This window comes from Gordionus sp. m RMFG-2023, chromosome 1 (assembly GCF_954871325.1).
Source record: "Gordionus sp. m RMFG-2023 chromosome 1, tfGorSpeb1-WG-v2, whole genome shotgun sequence".
NCBI lineage: Eukaryota > Metazoa > Nematomorpha > Gordioida > Chordodea > Parachordodidae > Gordionus > Gordionus sp. m RMFG-2023.
In genome coordinates this window covers 68,767,469-68,793,086 of record NC_088775.1, presented here as the reverse complement: position 1 = coordinate 68,793,086, position 25,618 = coordinate 68,767,469, and the positions used below count along the sequence as shown (strand labels likewise).

At 25.4% G+C, this 25,618-nt stretch overlaps 1 protein-coding gene across 1 annotated transcript; it reads left to right on the top strand.

Annotated features, from left to right (window-relative positions):
* The first annotated feature begins 5,080 nt into the window (after window positions 1-5,080).
* On the top strand, window positions 5,081-25,373 carry LOC135931109 (putative uncharacterized protein DDB_G0282133). Its single transcript, XM_065467990.1, has 7 exons — window positions 5,081-5,179; window positions 5,690-5,798; window positions 6,921-7,118; window positions 19,438-19,602; window positions 22,136-23,363; window positions 24,662-24,963; window positions 25,152-25,373. The coding sequence occupies exons 2-7, from the start codon at window positions 5,691-5,693 to the stop codon at window positions 25,254-25,256; spliced, it is 2,106 nt and encodes a 701-aa protein (XP_065324062.1). The 5' UTR covers window positions 5,081-5,179; window position 5,690; the 3' UTR covers window positions 25,257-25,373.
* The last annotated feature ends 245 nt before the right edge of the window (window positions 25,374-25,618 follow it).

Here is a 25,618-nt window from a genome sequence, read left to right as displayed (position 1 = left end):
CCATATTGAATCTAAAAAAAGAAAATTTAATAAGTAAAAAAAATATTTAGCTTAAAAAATATATATTTATTTACGATTGATTTCTACCATGGTATAAAAAAAAAGTAATAATTAATAAATTATTAAAAAAATATTATCAAAAATTTATTTATCAAAAATTTATTTACATAAATAAAAATTTTTTTTTTTAGAATAAATAAATACTGGTAATGGTGAATAAAAACAACATGCGTTCTTTATAAAATCATCTTATCTTATCTAGCACTTGGTCATAGAGCTGCCCAAAGTGAGCGAATGTGAATTATGTGGAGGCCATCCCTCCATAAAATTATGGCGATTTTTTTACTCAAGAATACCAACAAACCTTGTAACTCAGATGTATTTTATCATAATGAGTGGAACTACATCCTATCCAATTATAGTATTAGAGTGACTTATAGTTATAAGTGTGTATAGGATTAAAGGTAAGAAGGAAAAGAGAGAAATACTATTTCTTCCAAATACAAAATAGTTAATTTATTAGTTAAATTTTTCCGTTTAGATATTGAGGAATTTTATAAATTTAGTAAATATTATGTAATCAGTATAAGACGTTACAAAATAGCTATTATTTAACTAGTTGAATTTTCTGTTTAGATTTATAATTATTTAATAAATATTATATAATCATTAAAAGACATATAATGGCGTAATAGGTTATCCTACTTTTCATATAGGTATAATAGGTTATCCTACTTTATATTAAAGTTATATAATGGCGTAATAGGTTATCCTACTTTATATTTTAATTTCCCTATGCAATCGGAAAAATTTTTCCTATCCCTTTATCTGCCTTTATTTGGGCCTATAAAGATCCCTTTACCTACCTTTATATGGGCCTATAAGTCTCTAGTCATGATGAATTATACTCTTACACACAGGGGCGGACTGGCGACGCTACGGCCTTGTTCGATTTACATGATTTTTATTACTTCTTATTTTTGAAAATAAGTTCAAAAGATTTACATTATTAGTAAAAAAAAGAATAGTATTATACAATAATCATATATTTTAATTTTAAAAAATGCACATCTAAAACCATATTCACTACCAATATAAAATAATATTCATTGCATATATATATTTTAGATTTATAACGATATTGCACTATAAAATCAAATCATACATCACATGTTAAATATAAAAAAAATACATACTCAATATATTAAATCAATTAATTACACATATGAAATTATTGCAGTTATACAATATTACAGCGTATAAAATTGCTGCACTTATAAAATCAGGCACCGATCATATTGTAAATAGATATGAATAAAATTCAAATATAAGAATTAAGGAAATATATAATTTTTACGTTAATAAATCTCTCATTAACTTTGAACCTTTGCGCCAATATACAAGAATATCTTCTAGTTCAATCTGCGCTAATGTTTCTCATTCAACTGACATCATTAAACGCTTCTAATTTTTCTTGGTCAATATTAGCTGTTATATATCAATAAAGGTGGTGTTGTATGGACAAGAAAAAATGTTTTATTTATTATATATTTTATTTAAAACTAAAAATGATACTAAAAATTAATATAAAATAAGGTATATATATATGTGTATTATAAAAAACACAATTTAAACGAAATACATAGTTAAAGGCTAACATGTTTAAAATAAAAACAATTTAAGTTAAACAAATTTAAAAAGTCATTCTCAATTAATATTAGCTCTCAGCTTGTTTTTATAATTTTTAATTTACTAAATGTTTTCTCGCAATTAACCTACATAAATTACAAAGTTAAAATGTATTCATATGCCAAAAATAAACTAGTGTCACTTGTATGCATATTGCATCTTTTAAAAATTTCATACACGCATATTAAACACTTGTTACATTTATTATCACACTCTGAGTTATTATCATATTGTAATATTCCATCTTTTTCATTTTACTCCTCACTTGTACATATGATCATCGTCTGTTTCATTTAATTCTGCTACCAAATCTTTGAATAAACTGGCAAATGATCATTATTCGTTACATAATTTAACACTCAATATATATATATCTTTACTATTTATTTCATCAAAATGTCTAGGATGCAAATATTGCACATTCAAAATAAGCTCTCAATTCGCGGAGAGCCGTTTCGACAAGCTGTTTGTAATTTGATCAATTATAGGACGAAATACTCCGAACCTATAAAGATCAATCGATTCTTGAAAACGTTTATCTTGGCATTTGTCATTATATATTCTCTTCGCTCGTCCTATTCGGTTTTTTGGCCGAGCATCCTGTACCTTGATACTCTCCGGGAGCTTTAAATATTAAAGTGTTTCATTTAAATTAGAAGCCATTTTATTGCTTTATTTTGAATCGATGTAATAATCGATGATACAGAAGACTTAGCATCTTCTATCATTTCCATGCAGACAAAGTACCCAATTTTTTAGTTTGAAGATATGACAGTGGCCCAATTATTTAAAAAATATCCAAATATATTATAGCTGTACTTAGAGTCTTGAATTTACATAAATTATCAAGTTTTTGTTTCAAATGATTTATTATCTATTATAAATTGAAGTGCATTTATCGTTATTGGGAGCAAGCTCTATTTACCATATATCCTCTAAGAGCTTTTTCACGTGCCCACCACCTTATCTAACTTATTTTTTGTAGCTTTCTCAACTTATTTTGGCCAGATGAATTATTTTGTTTCACCCAAGCATCCATCCTTTTATCTAATTCACCTACCTGGATTTTATTTGATTTCAATGAATTAAGAACAAGAAATGTTGGATATATTATTTCTACAATAAATCAATGTATAAAAATGTAATGTAATGAATTAAAATTTAGCTTTCACTCTACTCAAACGGAAGCATTTTTACTTCATTTGAAAAAAACAAAGGAAAGAACGTGGTAATGATGTATATCGTCAAGCGACGTTACTGGTATTTTATGAATTAAATTATAGTAAACGACATGACAATTGTCAAGGAATGTAATATTAAAATCATAGAGATATCAATAAAAATAAATAAATGATAAGAGAAAATAATGTGAACATAATAATATTTTTTTTTCTAATCGGCCTCTTTTTTGATATTTTCTTCTGATCGGCCTCAAAAATCAACATTTTCTCGCGGCCTCGGGGGCAAAATGGCCACCTGGTTATATGGCCAGTCCGCTCCTGCTTACACAACGAATGAAAAATAAAATAACATTATAATAAACTACTAAATTATATCGGTAGTAGATTTGGAACTAGATAATATCTATTTAAACTATAATATCATTTATTAGAGAACTAACGGTCAAGAGAGAATTAGAGATCATTTCTTAAAAATAAATATACAATACTTTCTACTCAGCAGTCATTCGTCAGATTTTAGAATTTTTTTAAATGCAACCATAGTGGAAAGTAACAATAGCCTAACCTTGAATTCATATTGGCGCGATTGCAATCAAGATTTAACAGCTGATCGATTTAAAAAATCTATTTATGAGATCAATTTTTATTTATTAATATTAATTTTATTTTTAATGCAATTCATAATAATAATCTATGAAATAATGATTTTAATAAATAAAAATTGATCTCTTAAACAGATTTTAAAAATCGATCAACTTTTAAATCACGATCGTAATCGCGCCACGAGAAATGTAATTTATAAATACTATCTAATGACCTTATATAAATTAAACAATATTTTAATTTATTAATATTTCTATTATATAACTTGTACTAAGTTTGATAATTTTTTTGTTAATTTTTTTAATAATTCAAAATCCTAAAAAAAACAAATATGCTTGCCTCATCAACACCGTGTTTATCCCAATCGTTACCAATACCCTAGGCATGTTCGGAAATGATGCTCTCAATTTCATCAAAACTATAGGAAAAAAATGAGGTAGATCTCAGGGGACCTTAATGAAGGATTTTACCTTCGTCAGAGATTTCCCTGGAAATCTGCCGGCCAAATTTTTTAAGCATTCACTCTTCTCTAGGGCTTTTAAATTTTTTTTTTATCTCATTTCTCTTTTATACATATATATTTTTTAATTCATTTTTAATATATATATTTTTAATTATAATTTGTAAAATTTGTAAAAATTTGTTTTTAATAAAGTTTTATCGATTTGCCTAACTTTGATCGTAAAGTCATTTGATCGTAAAGTCATTTGATCGTAAAGTCATTTGATCGTAAATTTTGTCCATTTTTTTCTGATTGGTCTATTTAATCGCGGTAAATTAAAATCATTTATAACCCTAACCTAACCTAACCCTAACCTATAAATTGAAAAAATCGTCCATTTTGACCTAAAATGGACAAAATGGACCATTTTACGATCAAAATAATACGATCAAAGGAGGCCCTCCGTTTTATCATATTAAAAAAAAAATTTAAATATTTTGTTTAAAATTTTTAATATCCTAAAGTTATACTTGAATTTTATTTTACTTTAAAAATTTTATTTAAACATTTGATTGGGCTAATATATCATATTAGGATGTAAAATTTATAATATATATATATTGAACAAATTTTATAATAAAGAAGTTTGAATTTTTGATGAAATATGGAATTTTTTAGATAATAATAAAACGTCGCGTGTTCATATTTTAAAATGAATTTGTAAATTAAAGGCTTTGATTTTGAATTTTATTAACAAATTTTGTTTAATGAGAACAAATTTATTTTTGTTCAAACAACTCTAAACTTTAAGGTTTTAGCAGAAAAAAAATGAGATTAATTTTGAAATACAGAAGGTTTTTTATTTATAAAAAAAATACTTGAAAAGAGATAAAACGCGAGAGATATAAAAATGTATAAGATCTCGAAAATCATCCAGATGAGATATGGCAACTTTGTTTTTTATACGTATTAATTATTATTTTTGCTATAGTACCTAATAAAATTAATGTATTTATTATTAATATAAATTAATTTTATTTTTTTATAAATTGTTTGCTAATTTGATTCTTAAAATACTTATCACTAATTTTGTAATATAAAATTATTTTTATAATTTTAACATAATTATGCAATATTTACATATACATATAATATTTGCGAAAATTTTAAATTTAAATATTTAAAAACAGATGATAACTCCCTAAATTAAAATTTACGCCATATTGGTTTAAAATATTGGATTTTGGGATAAAAAATATATAAAGTAATATCAATCATTTCATTATTATCTGGCTAAATGTAAATTTTATACTGTTATTATGATTATAACATTTAATTATATTTTATATTATATAATATATTAAAATTATTTCCTTTTCCGCTTAAAATGGCGGCTTAGAAAAACGTGGTTTACAAAGAAATGATTTTATTATAAAATCTATAAGAAAATATAATAATGGCTATTACTTAATTAAGATTGTTTAATTTTCTTATAGTACATTAAATTTTTATCTAAATATACTATAAAAATATTTGTAATATGCATATTTAGAATTTTATTCCCTTTATACCTTTATATAATTAATGATATTTTTTTGTAATATATCTAAAAAAAAAATTCAAAAGAATTTAATTTATTTTGTATGAATTTGTGCAATTCTAATTATTTTGCTGAGATATATTCATAAAAAAATTGCCTAATTTTTAAAGATTGTTCTCATTTCCATAATTTATAATATAAGAATGTAATCAGAGTGTAAACCATTTTGTAAAGGATGTCATTGATTGAACTTGGGCAACAATTGTTAGATGCTGCACAAAGAGGTGAAACAGACCATATCAAACATTTAATGTGCAATGGTGCCCCATTTACCACTGATTGGGTAATATCTATTTTTTCTAATGAGATATTATTTAAAATTTTATAAAATTATAAAAAAAACTAAAAAATATATCCTATTCTAAAAATTGATTTATATTGTATAATTTGATACAAAACAGTATATCAGATATATAAACCTACACTTGTTACCTGGTCCCAGAACAAATCATAAAATATTTTAAAAACCTGCATAATAAATATAATATAGTAATTGTTTGGAAAATTATATAGATCCATTCACATCCATTACTCATATTTACAATTTTTCTTTTAGGTTGGTGCATCCAAATGGAAATTTTTTGATCTGTAATTATTTTGCTTGCCTGGCTTTTAATTTTTTTTATTTTAAATGATTTTGGTTGTATCTTGTATATTGTTTCATAGATAAATTGAAAATATGAACAGTAAATGAATAGTAAAACTATCATATAATATTCCAATTGATTAATATAATTTAAATTTATTTTTAAAAATCAGCATGGGTTTTATAAAAAAAATATTGGGCATAATTTATCTTAGAAACATTATACAAAATACAACCAAAATCATTTAAAATAAAATTTAAAAAATTCAAGCCAGGCAAGCAAAATAATTACAGATCAAAAAATTTTCATAAAATTTTAAATATGAGTAGTAAATGAATAGTAAGACTATTGTATAATATTCCAACTGATTAATATAATTTAAATTTATTTTTAACAATCTGCCTGGGTTTTATAAAAAATATATATTGTGCATGACTTGGTTGCCTTGTGATGCTAAATCTCTTCATTTGAGCCAATTTTAAAAAATGACTAACTCAGTTATTGTCCAGGAAAACATTTCACAAACCTGAAGATTTTGCTCATAGATGGATAACACAAAGGTTTGAACATCTATTGACAAAATAATGATGCTTATGCAATATTTTTCTTCCTAAAATATTGAGCTAGCTTGTACTCAAATGGAGAGGTTTTGCATCACTAGGCAGACCCATATACCTAAACCAAGCCTTTTGAAAATATTATCTGACTACATTTTATTTTCTTTAAATCATGCAGTTTATTTATAGTAAATTTTTTAACAATAATTCTCTAACAATTAAAATGCATTTAATTATAAAAAGTAATTTTTATAAACACAGTTTGGAACTACTCCTTTACATCTTGCATCCCAAAATGGTCACGTGTCCACTGCAGAAGTGTTAATTCAAGCTGGAATAACCATCGATACAAAAACAAAGCTCAGTAGATCCCCTTTGCATATGGCATCCCAATGGGGCCACTTACCTATGGTCCAACTCTTGATTAAACATGGGGCTAATGTCAACATTCGAGATATGGTTTTAAAACTCATTTTAAAAAATATATTAGATATTAAATAATAATTTGTTTTTTGTAGGCTTGTCAATCTATATTTCAAAAATTGAATCTCTTTACATATACTGATAGATATAATTCATATATTTTTTTTTCAAAGGATTTTTTTTGAATGGATGTAAATATGATCTTGTTTTGATGGGATTTAGATTGAAATGAGTATACAAAAAGAACACTAGAAATTAATTTTGAAATTCTGGAAATTTTTAATTACTGGAGGTTTAGTCAGAGTGAAACATGCCATGTTTTTAAATCAAAATAATAGTGAACTTAGTTAGATATTTCACTCTAGTTTTTTTTATGAGTTTTCCTATAATAACTAATGTTATTGTGTGCAAATTTTTATAGGCTCTTATACACTAATATACAAGTAATTAGTGTTTATTTGAGGCGTCTAGTAAAAAATACCTTACATTGCCTCTTGAGTTATATTTTTAATGCATTCTTTTTTAATATAAATTTTATATTAACAATATTTTATTAATTAATAAAAGTTGAATAAGAAATATCTCTAGTTTCATGGTAATTGGATGATTTTTTAATATTAATCTTTAAAAAAAAATCATGGCTTACAAAAATCATAAAATTTTTGTTACAAAATCAATTTTTAGAATAGGTTTTAAAGATATTGTAAGGTGTGAGTGCAAAATTAGTTTGAAATCTGCCGAGCTTATTGAAATACAATCAAAAGTTCATAAAAAAACACTCATTCTTACCTCTCGAAAAAACGTTTTTCTACCTTACCTCTTGTGGGTGAAAATGAAACGTCAATTCGTTGTGATATTTAATATGAAAATTATTTTTTAATACTTATACCTTAAATAAAATAATATTTTTATAAAAGGGATCGAAAGGTCGATCATAGCATCACGATCCTCATTTTTTAACCTTTCAGTACTCTCCTGAGGTCCATAATACCCCAGGCATTTTAAAATGAATATTACTTCAAATGTTTTTTTTAAAAAGTATGATCTCAAATCTTCATTAGCTTTAGTAAATTTATCAAAATTTTATTAATTTTGTTTCAGTAGTTATTCAAATGTTAGTATCTCGTTGATCCTTGAATTAAGATTCTTTAACAATTCTGTTTTTTGTGATAGTTTTGATTCCTTGTATGAATTTATTAAAAAAATAATATAATATCTTAATAAGTATCTAAAACTATTTACACATGAAAGCTACATTTGATAATTTAAATACTGTTCTATTGTGCAGATGTTAATTTTTGATAATACATTTAAAGGCTGAATAAATTATGTAAATTTAAAATTATAAAATTTTATTAATCATTACACGAAACTTATCATTCTCTTGTATGATTGTTGAAATATAGCAAAAAGTTTTAGTGGCTTTAACCCCAGAGTGGAAGAAATAATGCTGCAGGATTACTAAATATAATTATTAAAAGATTTATTTATTTTTTGGAATGCGCTAATTGTTAAATGAAAGTTAAACGTTCGCTTAGTCCTTAATTTTTAGGGCGGGACGCATCTTAAACGCGTGAATCTTGGGCAGGATACGTCCACATTCTAAATTTTACGGCCCAATATTTTTAATAGTAAATATAATTTTTTAAATTAATAATATACTTTATATCTATATAAAAACATATATATACCTATAATTACATTTATTATAAAATTCGAAAGAAAAAAGGGACATAATAATAGATCACATTGTTATATTTCGTAAAAATAGTTAAACAGTGAATTTAGTTAAATTTGAATTTATTTTAAAGTTGGACTTATAAAAGGCCCATTTTTAAATATGGTCGCCACTGTTTCTTCTTCAATTTCCATAATTTTCAGTAATTTATTCTTCCATTAAAAATAATATATGAATAATTCACTTTTTAAAAATTTAACTTAATAGAAATTTAAATTGTAATAAAAATTATTCCTTTTTTTCGTCTGTTTAGTCTTTTTTGAAAGACAACGCGCTCGTCCTTCAAAAAAGAGTAATAAATTTGCTTATCTCTTTTTGAAGAAATGTAACTAGATACAGTGTTGCGTAATCGGTAAAAACTACGCCTAAGCCTAATAAGGCTAAGCTTAAAAATCGGCTAAACCTAATTAGGCTAAGCGTAAAAATCGGCTAAGAAAATATAAATCTGCTAAAATTAAATTAGTCAAAATTCTGCATCGATGCTTATAGTATTAATTATTATTTATTTATTTTAGTAAAATAATTTATTTTATTTATATTTAATGTAAATATTTTATTATTATCAACAAATAAACATGATATGATTTAATATTTTTTATTTATATTATTATATTTTGAAATGAAAATAAATTTATTTATTTGATGTTATTTTAAAAAAAATAATATGCTGCTATATTGTAAAAATGTAATATTCTTTTTAATATAATTTATTAGTGATTTTCACAATCTTCTTTGTAAATACATCTTTATTGAGAAATTATATTGTAAATTTTATTAGATAAATTAAACAATCTTTTAGGTGAAATCTTTTATCATTTTTTTTAAATTATCTATTTTTTATTAAATGAGGTGGATTTTATGAAACTTTTTTGATGATTTTATATGATATTTTTAAGGATAATATTTTAATGTGACAATTGTCATAATCGTTATTTTATAAGTTTTTTGAATTTTTTTGAAGAAAATAGGTTAAAATAAGTATTAATAACATGTGTAAATATAAATTTAGTGAAGATGTACCAATGAAAAGTGACAATTGTCATAATCGTTATTTTTAAAGTTTTTTGAATTTTTTTGACGACAATATGTTAAAATAAGTATTAATAACATGTTTAAATAAAAATTTAGTGAAGATGTACCATAGAAAAGTGACAATTGTCATAATCGTTATTTTATAAGTTTTTTGAATTTTTTTGAAGAAAATATGTTAAAATAAGTTTTAAAAACATGTTTAAATAAAAATTTAGTGAAGATGTACCATAGAAAAGTGACAATTGTCATAATCGTTATTTTATAAGTTTTTTGAATTTTTTTGAAGAAAATATGTTAAAATAAGTATTGATAACATGTTTAAATAAAATTTAGTGAAGATGTACCATAGAAAATTGACATTGTCATAATCGTTATTTTTAAAGTTTTTTGAATTTTTTTGAAGAAAATATGTTAAAATAAGAAAAACATGTTTAAATAAAAATTTAGTGAAGATGTACCATAGAAAAGTGACAATTGTCATAATCGTTATTTTATAAGTTTTTTGAATTTTATTGAAGAAAATATGTTAAAATAAGTATTAAAAACAGGTTTAAATAAAAATTTAGTGAAGATGTACCATAGAAAAGTGACAATTGTCATAATCGTTATTTTATAAGTTTTTTGAATTTTTTTGAAGAAAATATGTTAAAATAAGTATTAAAAACATGTTTAAATAAAAATTTAGTGAAGATGTACCATATAAAAGTGACAATTGTCATAATCGTTATTTTATAAGTTTTTTGAATTTTTTTGAAGAAAATATGTTAAAATAAGTATTGATAACATGTTTAAATAAAATTTAGTGAAGATGTACCATAGAAAATTGACATTGTCATAATCGTTATTTTTAAAGTTTTTTGAATTTTTTTGACGAAAATATGTTAAAATAAGTATTAATAAGATGTTTAAATATAAATTTAGTGAAGACAATGAAAAGTGACAATTGTCATAATCGTTATTTTTAAATCTTTTTGAATTTTTTTGACGAAAATATGTTAAAATAAGTATTAATAACATGTGTAAATATAAATTTAGTGAAGATGTACCAATGAAAAGTGACATTTGTCATAATCCTTATTTTTAAAATTTTTTGAATTTTTTTGACGAAAATATGTTAAAATAAGTATTAATAAGATGTTTAAATATAATTTTAGTGAAGACAATGAAAAGTGACAATTGTCATAATCGTTATTTTTAAAGTTTTTTTAATTTTTTTGACGAAAATATTTTAAAATAACTATTGATAACATGTTTAAATAAAAATTTAGTGAAGTTGTACTCTAGATAAGCGACAATTGTCATAATCATTATTTTTAAAGTTTTTTGATTTTTGTTGACAAAACTTTAAAAATAGCGATTATGACAATTGTCACTTTTCATTGGTACATCTTCACTAAATTTATATTTACACATGTTATTATTACTTATTTTAACATATTTTCGTCAAAAAAATTTAAAAAACTTTAAAAATAACGATTATGACAATTGTCACTTTTCTATGGTACATCTTCACTAAATTTATATTTACACATGTTATTAATACTTATTTTAACAAATTTTCGTCAAAAAAATTCAAAAAACTTTAAAATTAACGATTATGACAATTGTCACTTTTCATTGGTACATCTTCACTAAATTTATATTTACACATGTTATTAATACTTATTTTAACATATTTTCGTCAAAAAAATTCAAAAAACTTTAAAAATAACGATTATGACAATTGTCACTTTTCTATGGTACATCTTCACTAAATTTATATTTACACATGTTATTAATACTTATTTTAACAAATTTTCGTCAAAAAATTCAAAAAACTTTAAAATTAACGATTATGACAATTGTCACTTTTCATTGGTACATCTTCACTAAATTTATATTTACATATGTTGTTAATACTTATTTTAACATATTTTCGTCAAAAAAATTCAAAAAACTTTAAAAATAACGATTATGACAATTGTCACTTTTCATTGGTACATCTTCACTAAATTTATATTTACACATGTTATTAATACTTATTTTAACATACTTTCGTCAAAAAAACTTTAAAAATAGCGATTATGACAATTGTCACTTTTCATTGGTACATCTTCACTAAATTAAATATTTACACATGTTATTAATACTTATTTTAACAAATTTTCGTCAAAAAAATTCAAAAAACTTATAAAAGAACGATTATGACAATTGTCACAAAATATTATCCTTAAAAAGATCATATAAAATAACATCAAAAAAGTTTCATAAAATCCACCTCATTTAATAATAAATAGATAATTTTAAAAAAATGATAAAAGATTTCACCTAAAAGATTGTTTATTTATCTAATAAAATTTACAATATAATTCCTCAATAAAAGATGTATTTACAAAGAAGATTGTGAAAATCACTAATAAATTATATTATAAAGAATATTACATTTTTACAATATAGCAGCATATTATTTTTTTTATTAAAATAACATCAAATAAATAAATTTATTTTCATTTCAAAATATAATAATATAAATAAAAAATATTAAATCATATGTTTATTTGTTGATAATAATAAAATATTTACATTAAATATAAATAAAATAAATTATTTTACTAAAATAAATAAATAATAATTAATGCTAAGCATCGATGCAAAATTTTGACTAATTTATTTTAGCCAATTTTTAGGCTTAGCCCATTTTTAGGCTTAGCCAAATTAGGTTTAGCCGATTTTTAGGCTTAGCCTAATTATGCTTAGCCGATTTTTAGGCTTTACCTAATTAGGCTTAGCCGATTTTTCCACCTAAAATCTCGGCTAAGCCGTTTTTTAGTCGGCTAAAATTAGCCGATTACGCAACACTAACTAGATATCTATTTGGGTAATTCCTTACCAAATCGATAACTTTTCGGCTCGACCTTTTTAATTTCGATAAATTTTTGTATACTGAGAGAATATCATAAGAAAGCATCGAATCTAAAATTTTAGCCTCCTAGTACTCATAATTCCTGAGTATATCAATGGTCAAAAGTGCCAAAAATGATGTTTTTTCGAAAAATGCGATTTTTTAAAATTGAGATAAGTTAAAAAATAATGATTTTAAAAATATAAGTTATATGTCAATTTATAACTTTAAGGGCCTTTTATTGAATAATAAAAAATTTTTCAAAATAATATTGTTGCGGTTTTTATTTAAGTTATAAATTTTAAACATAAAAACTCCAAGTGTTTCGCTTTCCAAATTTTTTTGAATTTAATATTTTCTTATTCTCTACCTTATATCTATTCATATTAAAAAATAAAACTTGGGACAGCCATGGGTTTTTTAGTTATTGCGATTTTATTTTCAAAAATAGATGGCGCTCCTTTATAAAATTACGCGTTTTGTTAAAATTATTATTTTTTTTAAACTTTGTTCCATTTTAAACATAAATAATAAGATTTTCCAGCATTAATAATTTTAAATTTCGTAAAATTATTTTATTAATTTGTAAATATAATAGATAAATAAAAATTCATGAAAGATATTACTTATTTTCGGGTTTTCCTTAAATTTAATTGTTTTGACGCCATGATAATTTCGTTTTGCGATAGATTATATGTACGCCCAGTAGCCGTTGATGGGTTAACTATTGTTAAAATATTATTTTTTGGTATGTAAAGGAGATCTTGTGCCGCTGGATAAACAAAAGAATTTGCTGGTCCTTTGGGATGAAGAAAATTAATTTTTATTTCATCTCTAATTACATTCACCTCTTGTACAAATCCTAACCACCAATCGTTATCATACACACATGTTACATATCCTCTAATCTCATCGATTAACAGACTCAATCAAAAGATCTTCACGTTGATATATTATATTCTCCACAACAAATGTCTGCGAATTAGAATATAGTTTAGTTTTGAGCTTAGTTAAACCAATCGGAAACACTGCGTGAATTTTTTGTGTCCCAGGTATTGAGATAGCTTTACTAAATCTCTCACGTAGCCTCATCTCTTCTTCCTCATACTCTGGTATGGTGGCATAAGAAAAATTTATACCTTTTATATGCTCTTCCGCATATTTATAAAATTGTAAAGGTGTAATTATTTGCTTTGGCAACTAACCTTTTTACTGTGCCGCCTATGCCGTCGCAGGCACTTTTACCATGTGCCGTAGAAAAAAAATGCCATTCTGCTTGGACACCAAAATCGATTTCATGGTAACAAACATTGATGAAGTTTTTCCTATTTTTATATTGAGCTGCTGAACCATCAGAAAAGTAGTAAATTTTTTCTGGTGGAGTGTCGAATTTATTTTTTAAAAAATTAATCAAATGCGATTGGAATAAATGGAATGCAACAGTATTATGAATTAAGGATTCCGATATTACCACAAAACTTAGGTTGTTAATTAGATTGCCTATTTTATAATAAATTGAGAATGGATGCAGCGTAGCTTGCGAAGTTGTCCAATGATAACCCTGAATTTCGTCTTGGACAATAAAGGAATAATTTTCTGAAAAGTCACAAATTATTAGATAGTGATTATTTTCTAAACTATTTTTAAGGTTATTGTGAAATGAACTTTGTTGTTCACAAATAAATGAATGGCGTATGAGAATATTCATTTTATCGAAAAAATAATTAATAAATTCGTCTGAAGATTGAGAAATAGTCTCAAGAGTTGTTCTATCTACCGAAACCCATTGTTTAAACGTAATTAGAGCTATATCATTTTTTATAAATAATTTTTCAATGCGTTCTTTTAAGAGTGTCGAGCCAGGACACTCGCTACAGTCACCAAAATAACAGGTTGGTAATGGGGGGTTGCAAATCATTCTGCCTATAACATCTCTATAAGTTGTTAATATATCCTCACCATTTTTAGTCAATGTTGCTAATTCACAGCCTAAAATCATTAGTTTAATATTCTGGTGTATGCTACAAACGCATACACTAGGTGTTCCGCTAGCCCCTGCCAATATGCAATTTTTTGGTCTTAAGCTTGCGAATTTCGAAAATCCAATTGTTATGCTTGAATTACTCTCCTTAAAATGATTATATAATTCTTTTAAATTATTAAGAACTAGCCTTTTTTGAGCGTTCACTCGTTCCCCCTTTTCAATGATAGATATGCAATCTTTTTTTCCTGGTAATACCCTACTAACTTCATCACTGCAAAAAAAACTTTTAACAATATCAACTGTTTTTTGATTGAGATATTTTGCAGGCTTTCGATTTGGAGTTGAAAGAATCCCCTTTTCTTCTAAAATGATTTTGGAATTATATGCCATATGATATGTAGCGTTGAATTCCGTTTTTATTTTATTTGCACTCCAATTAGGAGGCAGAATGGTCAGCAATTGATATTTTTTTTTAGATAAATTAGGATAATGTAATTTCATATTGTTGAGTAAATCATTATTGTCTTTTGTGTCCGATTCTGGATTGTTAATTTTTATATCTGAAAGAGCTTTTGATATTTTTGCTATCTTTTTTTTTGGATAATTTTTTTCAGTTAGTTTTTTTTTCTTAATAGAAGATATTCCAATTTCGTTTAAGGTTAAATTGATTGTATCTATTGATGCGGATGCTGTGGGGATATTATTTACATATTCGCTATCAGAATTTATATTTTCAATATTTTTTTGTGATAAACGCTTACGACATTTATCACAAATATAGTGTTCCGCCTCAATGTTTAGAAATTGTGTCATCCACGTCGTGACTTTACGCAGGTTCTTTTTACAATTAAAGTGTTTAGATTCTTTAAAAGGATTTGCACATTTATATTTATACATTATAAATAATTTTAAGAAAAAATTAATATTGAAATATTTGTAAAATGAAAACTTGCTATTATCTTTCAAAAATTAATTATATTTTCTTATATAGGAATTGTAACTATCTTTTTAGGAAATTAATCATTTATTATAAAAACTAATAATTTTTACAAGTTATCAATAAAGTAATAATAATAATAAGTAAGTCTATCAAATGATCTAAGTAATATATTTTCATAATATTAATGCTGGAAAATCTTATTATTTATGTTTAAAATGGAAAAAAGTTTAAAAAAAAAATAATTATAACAAAACGCGTAATTTTATAAAGGAGAGCCATCTATTTTTGAAATTTTTTAAATCGCAATAACTAAAAAACCCATGGCTGTCCCAAGTTTAAATTTTTTTTATGAATAGATATAAGGTTAGAGAATAAGAAAATATTAAATTCAAAAAAATTTGGAAAGCGAAACACTTGGAGTTTTCATGTATAAAATTTATAACTTAAATAAAAACCGCAACAATATTATTTTGAAAAATTTTTTAATATTCAATAAAAGGCCCTTAATAGAGTTATAAATTGACATATGACTTATATTTTTAAAATCATTATTTTTTAACTTATCTCAATTTAAAAAAATCGCATTTTTCGAAAAAACTTCATTTTTGGCACTTTTGACCAGGGATTCGAACCCGAACCCGGAGAAGTGAACCCGGGTATTTAGAAAAAAACTCTGAACCCGAACCGAACCTGAACCCCATTTATAAAATTTTCAAAACCCCGAACCGAACCCAAGAATTTTATTTGAACCCGGGTTCAACCGGGTTCAGTGTATTATTTAAAATCATATATTAATATATGTAAATACAAATATTATATTTTCAAATTTCCAATTAAATGAAGTGTTAATAAATTTTAAACAACTTAATTCATTTATGCCACTTTTAAATTTATTCTCGATTCCTATTGGAGTGTTAAAAAATTTTAAACAATTGAATTAATTTACGCCATTTATTTTTAAATTTTTATCTTATTATTCTTAAAGATTATTAATTAGAAGAAAATGGTTAACAAATCAAAGTAAAAATTATTATATTGTTAATTTAAAAAATTCTAAACATCTAACTTAAAAATTGTTAAATGTAGGGCAGTTTTTGTGAACTTATTAAAATGATTTTAAAATTTATATATGCTAATCATTTATTTTTGGTTCAGATTAATTTTTACAAGATATTAATGAAGTTCATATTATAAATGAAATTAAATTTATAAATATCTCTTTTTAATTCTGAAATCATTGCTATTTAAAAAAATTGTTCTCTTTTTATAGATTTAAGATTAAAGATAAAGTCATATTTGATAAGCATTTTACCCTTAATACAATAGAAAAAAAATTAATATGTTCATATTGCAAAGTAAAAATGTCTGGTAATCACTTGTCAAATTTAGAAAGACACCTGGAAAGAAATCACAACAATAAATATTTAAATTATTTAAATGAAAAAACCAAATATCAGGAATTGTTATTGGCAAAAAAACCTAAAATTAATATAGAAACCTTTTTTCCAAAAAAGCATATAAGTATAAATATATCATCTAATGATTTAATGAGTTCTATACTAGAACTTGTTACTGTAAATGGCCGGCCTTTATCAATTATTGAAGATTCGGGATTTCAAAGAATTATAAATCCACTCCTATCTGGGCTCAATTTAGTTATAAACAAAGAAAATTTATCCAGAACTATTAAAAAAACAGCCCAATCAATTAGAGACAAAATATCGAGAGAGGTAGAATGAAAATTAATAAGTTTAAAAGTTGATGCAGTCAACGACTAGATAGGTCAATTCTTGGTGTAAATATTCAATTTATATCAAAGTTTATTATAAATTTGAGGACTCTTGGAATTGTAGAGCTGAAAGAGAGATATACAGGAGAATATATAAAAGAGAATATATTAAAAACTTTACTAAAATTTAAAATTAATATTGAACAAATATACACAATTACTTCTGATAATGGTTGTAATTTTTTAAGAGCTATAAAGCTCCTGCAACCTGAAACTGATTATGATATAAGGAGTGAATCAGCAGATGAGGAAAATATGGATGTAAATGTATATAAATATGATATTGATGATATATAAAATACTTTTCTATCAACTATTATATCCTATCCGATTTATAGTATACGGTGTGCAGCTCACACACTTCAGCTGGCACTTCAAGATGCTATAAAATTATCACCTATTGTGGAAACCATTGCAAAAGCTAGGAGCCTAAATTTAAAATTAAGACATCCCACTTACCAAAAGTTTTTAAAAAATATGAAACTCCCTAAGCCTGTGTTAGATTGCCACAGATGGCATTCAACCCATGATATGTTAGAAAGGCTGATTTTACTAAAACCCAATATCGAAGATTTTTTTTCAGAGCAATCTGATTATTTATTGACTGAAGATTGGAAAGAGATAATAACGATTGTTGAAATTTTAAAACCGCTAAAAATCGCAACCAAACAATTCCAATCTGAACAGTTAACACTGACAGATTTTTATGCAGCATGGTTAAGATGCTGCATCGAACTGGAAAAAAATCCAAACCATCTTGCTCAATTACTATATTCTTGTCTTAAGAACAGAGAAGAAAGGTTTATAAAGAACGAAATTCTCTTAGCTGCCATATACCTGGACCCAAGATACAAGGTTAATTAAAAGCTTAGTAAATTAATTATTTTAGATTTATATTAAAATTGTTATTTTATGGAATAATAAAATATAAACAATATAAATCCTTAAATATTACAGGTATTACTTAGTGATGATGATAAGATTTGTGCGAAAAGGCATCTTTTCAATTTATGGAGACGAATTAAAAGCTTAACAACGCCGATTTTATCTGATGATATTAGTTCCAATGAAGTTATTGAACAAGAAGATGATTTAGAGAAATTGATACTTAAAGAAAGGCAGGATAAAATACTTAAAAGAGGGCCAACGATTGCTGAGAAAAGTATTGGAACAATAATTACTGGATTTAGCGATTATAAAAGATTAGATAAGAAGGAAAATATTTTGCATTTTTGTGAGTCTGCTAAGCTGGAACACCCTGAATTATATATTTTATCTAAAATCTTATTTGCTGTTCCTGCAACCCAAGTTAATTTATCATATTTTTACATATAAATACATTTAACATAGGTTAGCGTTGAAAGATCTTTTTCACATTTGAAATTCATTCTTTCACCACATAGATCGAGGATGAGTGAACAACTCTTGGAAGATATTATGCTAATACATCTAAATAAAATTTTTAAAATTGATACATGACTATATGCTTTGTATTTTTAACTATATTTACCTATAAATAAAATAAAAAATTTATTTTTTATATCAAATTTATGTCTAGTTTTTTATTATGATTTAAATATAGAATTTTTTTATCAACTCAAAAATTCTTGAACCCGAACCGAACCCGAACCAAACCCGGGTTCAAAAATATTTCCCTGAACCGAACCCGAACCTAACCCACCTTTTTTTTATACCCCGAACCGAACCCGGGCAAAAATTTTGTCGGGTTCGCATCCCTGCTTTTGACCATTGATATATCAGGAACTATGAGTACTAGGAGGCTAAAATTTTGGATTCGATGCTTTCTAATGATATTCTCTCAGTATACAAAATTTTATCGAAATTAAAAAGGTTGAGCCGAAAAGTTATCGATTTGGTATGGAATTACCCATTTACCTAATTTATCTTATAATTTTTCGAACTATTGAAAAACAATAATAATATTGTAAGTACTAATTAAAGTATGTCTTGTTTTTTAAATCTTAAAATAGTTAAATATGACGCCTTTACATTGGGCAGTGGAAAGTGGGGAATTAGATATTGTGGAATTGTTGCTAAAAAGTGGAGCATGGCCATCAGCACGAAACAAGTTTGACAAAACCCCAATGGATATAGCTATCCTCAATTATAGAGATGATATGATCACAATCTTAAAGGTACTATGCTATATACAAGCACGATTATTTGTATATATTTAAAAAATTATTTAATCTTGAATTTTTCTTTGCCTACATTTTTTCAATACTAAACTCAGTGTAGGAAAATTAATTGACTAACTCGGCTTTAAATCTCTTTTTAGGCTTTGCCTCGAGTTTTAAGCCTTGTATATATTTTTAAAAATATTTAATCCTGAATTTTTCTTTGCCTACTACATTTTTTTAATACTAATAACTCAGTGTAGGGGTTGACTAACTCGGCTTTAAATCTCTTTTTAGTCTTTGCCTCGAGTTTTAAGCCTAAAAATTACCTTAACCTCAAAGCTAATCAGAATTGACTAGTGAAGGCCACGGTCCGATCTTTTGTCCGAACAGGGCCGATTCACACAAATCGGACCGGACCACGGTTCTTAAATAAAAGACTGGCCCAGACCATGGTCTTAAATAAAAAGACCGTTTTAAAATATTTATGTTTTTTTCTAATTATTCTTGTTTTAGATTTTATTAAATATAGAAGTATTTTATGTTAACAATATCAAATCTAATATTAATATCGAAAATTGCTATTTCATTAAATCTTATTTTTACCCAAAATATATATATTCGTAAATTGAAATGGTAAAATTAAAATATTCTCTGTTTTCGTATTTCCAGTAGAATTTTAAAAAAAATTGGATATTTTTTGACTGCTGAAACTATCTAGAAATGATCATTACCATCGATAGCGACTTTTCGTTTTTAATTTTTATTATTTTAAATATTATTTTTATATCACATGGCGCTATGTTTAAAATAACTTGATTTTTTTTATATACATATTGTTCAAACTTATTCCTGCTCGATCGAACCAAATTTCAATCGGCGTTGAAACTTTTGCATTGGATTTATTTTTTAAAAAATATACTGTCCGGCCAATCGATTCTGACAGTCCAAGCCCGATGTGAAAGTCAGATTCTCATATGAAAATATTGCGTCTTATTTACAAACGAAAGATATATAATTTACAAAAACAAATAAGGAGAATAATTAAAAATTTAAGCTGATTGGTCATAAAATAATTGTCCATTTGTTAGCCAAGACCAGTTCGAGAATTTCATTGGAATAATTATCAAGCGACTATCCATTCCATAATTGCCTATAATAATGTTGGTAATATCTAATATCTAAATTATTTTGTAATATATTTGAATTTTGACATTGCGGCCCATTTGCAAAACCAAAATAATAAAATTATTGACCCATCTTTAAAATATATTAAGGCTCGAATAGATTAACTGCACTATACAAAAAGCGAAATTTTCAACTGCCGCCATATTAAAAATTGTAGCTTAGTGTGTTGGCGCGATTCAACGATCTTTTCATTATGGCTAAAATTGCCGGTTGCCTCACTAACCGACCGCCATTGATATATTATGAGCAATACAATTCAGAAGATATAAAATTTCGAGAAAGATTCAGATTCAATTTAGCAGGGAGTTAGGAAATATCTGCATTATTTTCTTTGAGTTTTAAGTACAATTAAATCAAAATTACAGCCATTATCTGAAGATTTAAGAATTAATAATATCTCATACATCAATAATCTTCTCTTTTATTATTTAAGAATTTTTTACAAGTGTTTATGAAGATTTTTGGTGATTAACCACACCACACCACAGTACTCAAATATTAAATTAGATTGTTTTTTACATCCCATGGATCATCACCATCCTTCTTTTACCCCAATTGAGGAAAAGGTTTGGTTGCCCTTGCCTATTAATAAAATAATAGCGGCAGTATATCATGTATCAGCGACATGACTTTATATTGCCTCAGCATAAGGTATTTTTTAATAATATTTAATACATAAAATAATTATGTTTATTTTTAAATATTGTTTATATAATAAACAGCCGATTACACGCGCTGCTTGCTTACATATCGCCTCAGGACATCATATCGGTTTTTATGAATCTATTATATTATAACGATTTTTAAATATAACTCCATTTATTTTTGATGTTTTTATTTAAAAAAAAATAACATACATTTATCATCCATTTTTTAAATGGAAAGTTTAAATATAAAGGTAATAATTCCTAGTTTCGACACTTAATAAAAAATTCCTTCTTTATTTTTATTTTCAACCGAAAATAAAAAAATACTTGAAATATTTTAATTTTCTTTAAAATATCTTAAGTAGAACTTTAAGAGCTGCAAAATAATATATAATTTGTGACGTTAGTCTAATATTTTTGAAGATTTAATAAATCACCATAAGGCGTATACCTTTAGATCAGGTTGAGGTAGGGCTCTAAAATTTAAATTTTAAGAAAATTTAGATCATATATAACCATTAAACCAGGTTTCGTTTATTTTGACTCCTATATTATTTAGCCTATATTATATAAATCATATTAATTATGAATTTCAAACCGTTTTATTTTGCTTTACATTATCTTATTTATTGGTAAATAAAGGACCTCCTTTTAATTGCCCAAATATATGAAAATTTCCAACCACCATAAATATATTTATTAAATAAATATTTTAGAATGCTGAACAACTTCAGCAAATTCACGAAGAAGAATTAATAATAGAGGATGAATCTTTGCATTTAAACTCCCAAGTTTTAAATCAAAGTCTTTACAACAACAATGCTATTAACAACAATAATATAAACGGAAATTATTGGTGTGGGGTGGGCCTCAACACTATCGGTCAAATACGTAACACTAACAAAAGGGCAAACCCTGTCAAACATCACTTAGTTAATAACCCTTATAATATTTATCAAAATTCTTATCCACCACTCAATGCTCACAACAACAAAATGAATCTTAATAATAACTTTTTGTTTGCCCTCAATAACAAATATCGACTCAAACATCAGCAGCATCAACAAAATCAACAGATCTCAATTAAGGGTCAACAATATCATACTAATCCCCAATCAATCAGTAAAATCAATCAACCCAATAATTTGGGCAATACTCCTAGTCAAGTTATTAAGCAAGAGTTTCTTCCTTTGGGTCAAATGGATCTCCAAAATAGTAATGTAGTAATTAAGTCCGAATTCACGAGCGAAAATTATAATGTTAATAGTCCTAGTAATTTTAATAACACTGCATATATGACCAGCATTAATGAAAGCTCATCCCCTAGGAAATATCTTCAAGCCTTAGCTCGAGAATTAACCTCCCCAAACCGGTCACAAGCCCAAAATGATTTAAATCAAATAAGCATAAACAATAGTGCTTACGCCAAACCCAAGCCCTCAAACAAAAGGATCAAATTATCTGATGTCGATTCCGTCAGCAATTCAAATATCGAATCCAAAACTAGCAATAATCAACAATTATTCCTTCTTATAAACAACCTAAACAATTCTTCAACGAGTATTTCTAGCTCCAATATTTTGAACCAGATAAATAATTTGAGTTCATCCAAGGAATTAGGCGCTAAAACTATAGGCAAACGCATTTTGAATATTAACCAAATCAACAATCTTTTGCTTTGTAAGAGTCTGAAGGTTTCCAACGTGAGCTCTCATAATACTAATATTAATTCAAACATAATGACACAAGCAAACACTAATCCAAATACAAGGAACCACATATTTTTGCAAAGTACTGATACACAGGATAAGAACCTTAGGGTTTCAAAATTAAATGACATCCTTTCCCATTCTCATTTGAAGGGTCTAAACGTTAGCTCGATCGATAATATTATGGCATTTTCCTCATCATCAGCCGCTCCTCTGCCTTGCTTTGTGCTTACAAGTTATTAAGATGACCATATATATAAAATTGTTCCAATCTTGAGTATTTTATTTATTGGAAGAAATATTTAGGTCAGTTTTTAACATACGTTAGGAAACTTTTAAAATACATTTTTAATATAACTCATCCCTTAAATTTAATTTTTATATTTTAATCACTAATTTATAGGGCTAGGAAAATTACGTAAATTGTTGGATGGTTTTGAAATATTCAAAAAAATTTTCTTTCCGAAATTATTTTATCCACTCTTATTTAAAGGTTCATATGCCTATTATTGTTAAACCTCGATATAGCAGACTTTTTAAAAAATTGCTAAATTGAGATTTTAGCCAAAAAAATAACTTTTCAAAATTCCACCTAAAGATAGCAGAAAGATTTGGCTCTCTTTTGGAAATATCTCATGGTTTAATGGATATTTTTTGGGCTAAAATCTTGATTGAGATTTTTGACAACACTAACCATGGCTAGGTATCAGCCTTTTTTATAATTTCTTAAGTATTTATTTGAAAGATTTAATGATATCAATTAATAATTTAAAATCGGTAGAAAAAATTTTATATAAAATTTTATTTATTTATAAATATTAAGTCATAAAATTTTATTAAAATGTAAGAACTAGCACCATTTTCAATTATATTGACTCGAACTTAGATCTTTATACTATCTCTAACTTTTAGCTACCTTCACGACTAGGTTGATTTCAGAAAAAATGTAAAATCGAACCTGGGTCGTTATACTTGTTGTACTTTCTCAAAATTTTGTTGCCTCTGAGCCACACAGCCATCCCAAAACAATATTTTTTATATATATAAAGATACGTTATTTATCTAATATTTTAATAAAAACAAAAAATCAAAATTTTTCATTACCCAAATTTAATATAGGTAATGATTTTTTATGGTTTTTCTCGCTAAGGAGACTTCTTTTATATGAACTATCAATGTGTTGTTAAACGGCTCCATGTTTAAAAACCGCTAAGCAAATGTTTATTCAAAGAATATTATGCAAGCTTGGAGATTTTACTCATAGATCGCAGAAAAGTTTGGACATTTATTAGCAAAGTCTTAGGCACGCATAAGATATTTTGGCTATTTAAAATTCGCGAAATTGAGCCGTTTAACAAGGCTACTATCAATGTTTCCAGTTTCATTAAATAATTCTGATAATGACATTGTAAGAGCTGGCGTATTGGCTAGGTAACATCATCTAAAGGTCTAATTCTTTTAATTATTATAATTTCATCTGTTTTGTTTAGGTATAATCAAACATTTATATGTTTACACTTACACTTCTAACAGACTCTGGCAAAGTTTTATCTGACAAGGAATGGTCCATGGAAAAATCAAACAAATTAAGTAACAATGAGCAAGGTAAACAGTTTTATAAAAGGGATTATTCCTCCTTCGCACTTATTTCAACCTCTTCCGATAACAAGGATAGTCCTAATTCCAAATCTCTGCCAACTAATGAATCATCTGATATAATCACATTTGATTCACTTACTGAGAAAGATAATTTGCTATTGGTCGACGAAAATAATGACCACAATTTGTTACTCTTTTCTCCTACTACCGAAAAAACGCTTAACCTCGAAGCTCAGGTTCATTTTTATGTTAAAATTATTTTTCATTTCACTCTATAATCTATATATCTATAACGAACAAATAGGAAATAAAAAATAATATGAATTAAGATTTAAAATTTTTTTGATCTCTATTTATACCTGTTAATTGACGAATTCATAATAAATTTTAAATTTAAAAATATGAAATTATACATCAAATATAGAGAGCTTTGTCCTCACTTTCTATGCCTCTCAAAATCAATCCACAAATTGATAATAATAATAATCTTAATACCGATATTGGATTTACTCCGATTACAACAACATAATATTTTGGATTTTTTCTTCCAATTTTGGTTTTAAAATTAATGAATCAATGTTGATTTATTAAGTAGCTCAATGATTGGTGATAATACAAACTTTTATTATGAATATCATCTAATTTCTATTATATTTTACGATGTTACAAATTATTATCATTATATATATATTGTATATATTATATATATTTTGTATATATGTATATTATTTATAAGAAATTATGAAATAAATATTTGCTATATTTCCTAATTCTTGTAAAATTAAAACCTTTTAAAATCCAACTTAAAAAAATATTTACTATTTATATAATCCATATATGTGAAATTTTTATTTCATATTATTTTATAATGTATAGAAAAAAAATTGAAAC

What these genes read in the sequence shown, in the direction of transcription:
- LOC135931109 (XM_065467990.1), top strand. Translation starts at nt 5,691, where the DNA reads ATGTCATTGATTGAACTTGGGCAACAATTGTTAGATGCTGCACAAAGA. An exon ending in CCCCATTTACCACTGATTGG is followed by an intron (nt 5,799 to 6,920) that starts GTAATATCTATT and finishes TTATAAACACAG; the next exon opens with TTTGGAACTACTCCTTTACA. An exon ending in GCCTTGCTTTGTGCTTACAA is followed by an intron (nt 23,364 to 24,661) that starts GTTATTAAGATG and finishes CACTTCTAACAG; the next exon opens with ACTCTGGCAAAGTTTTATCT.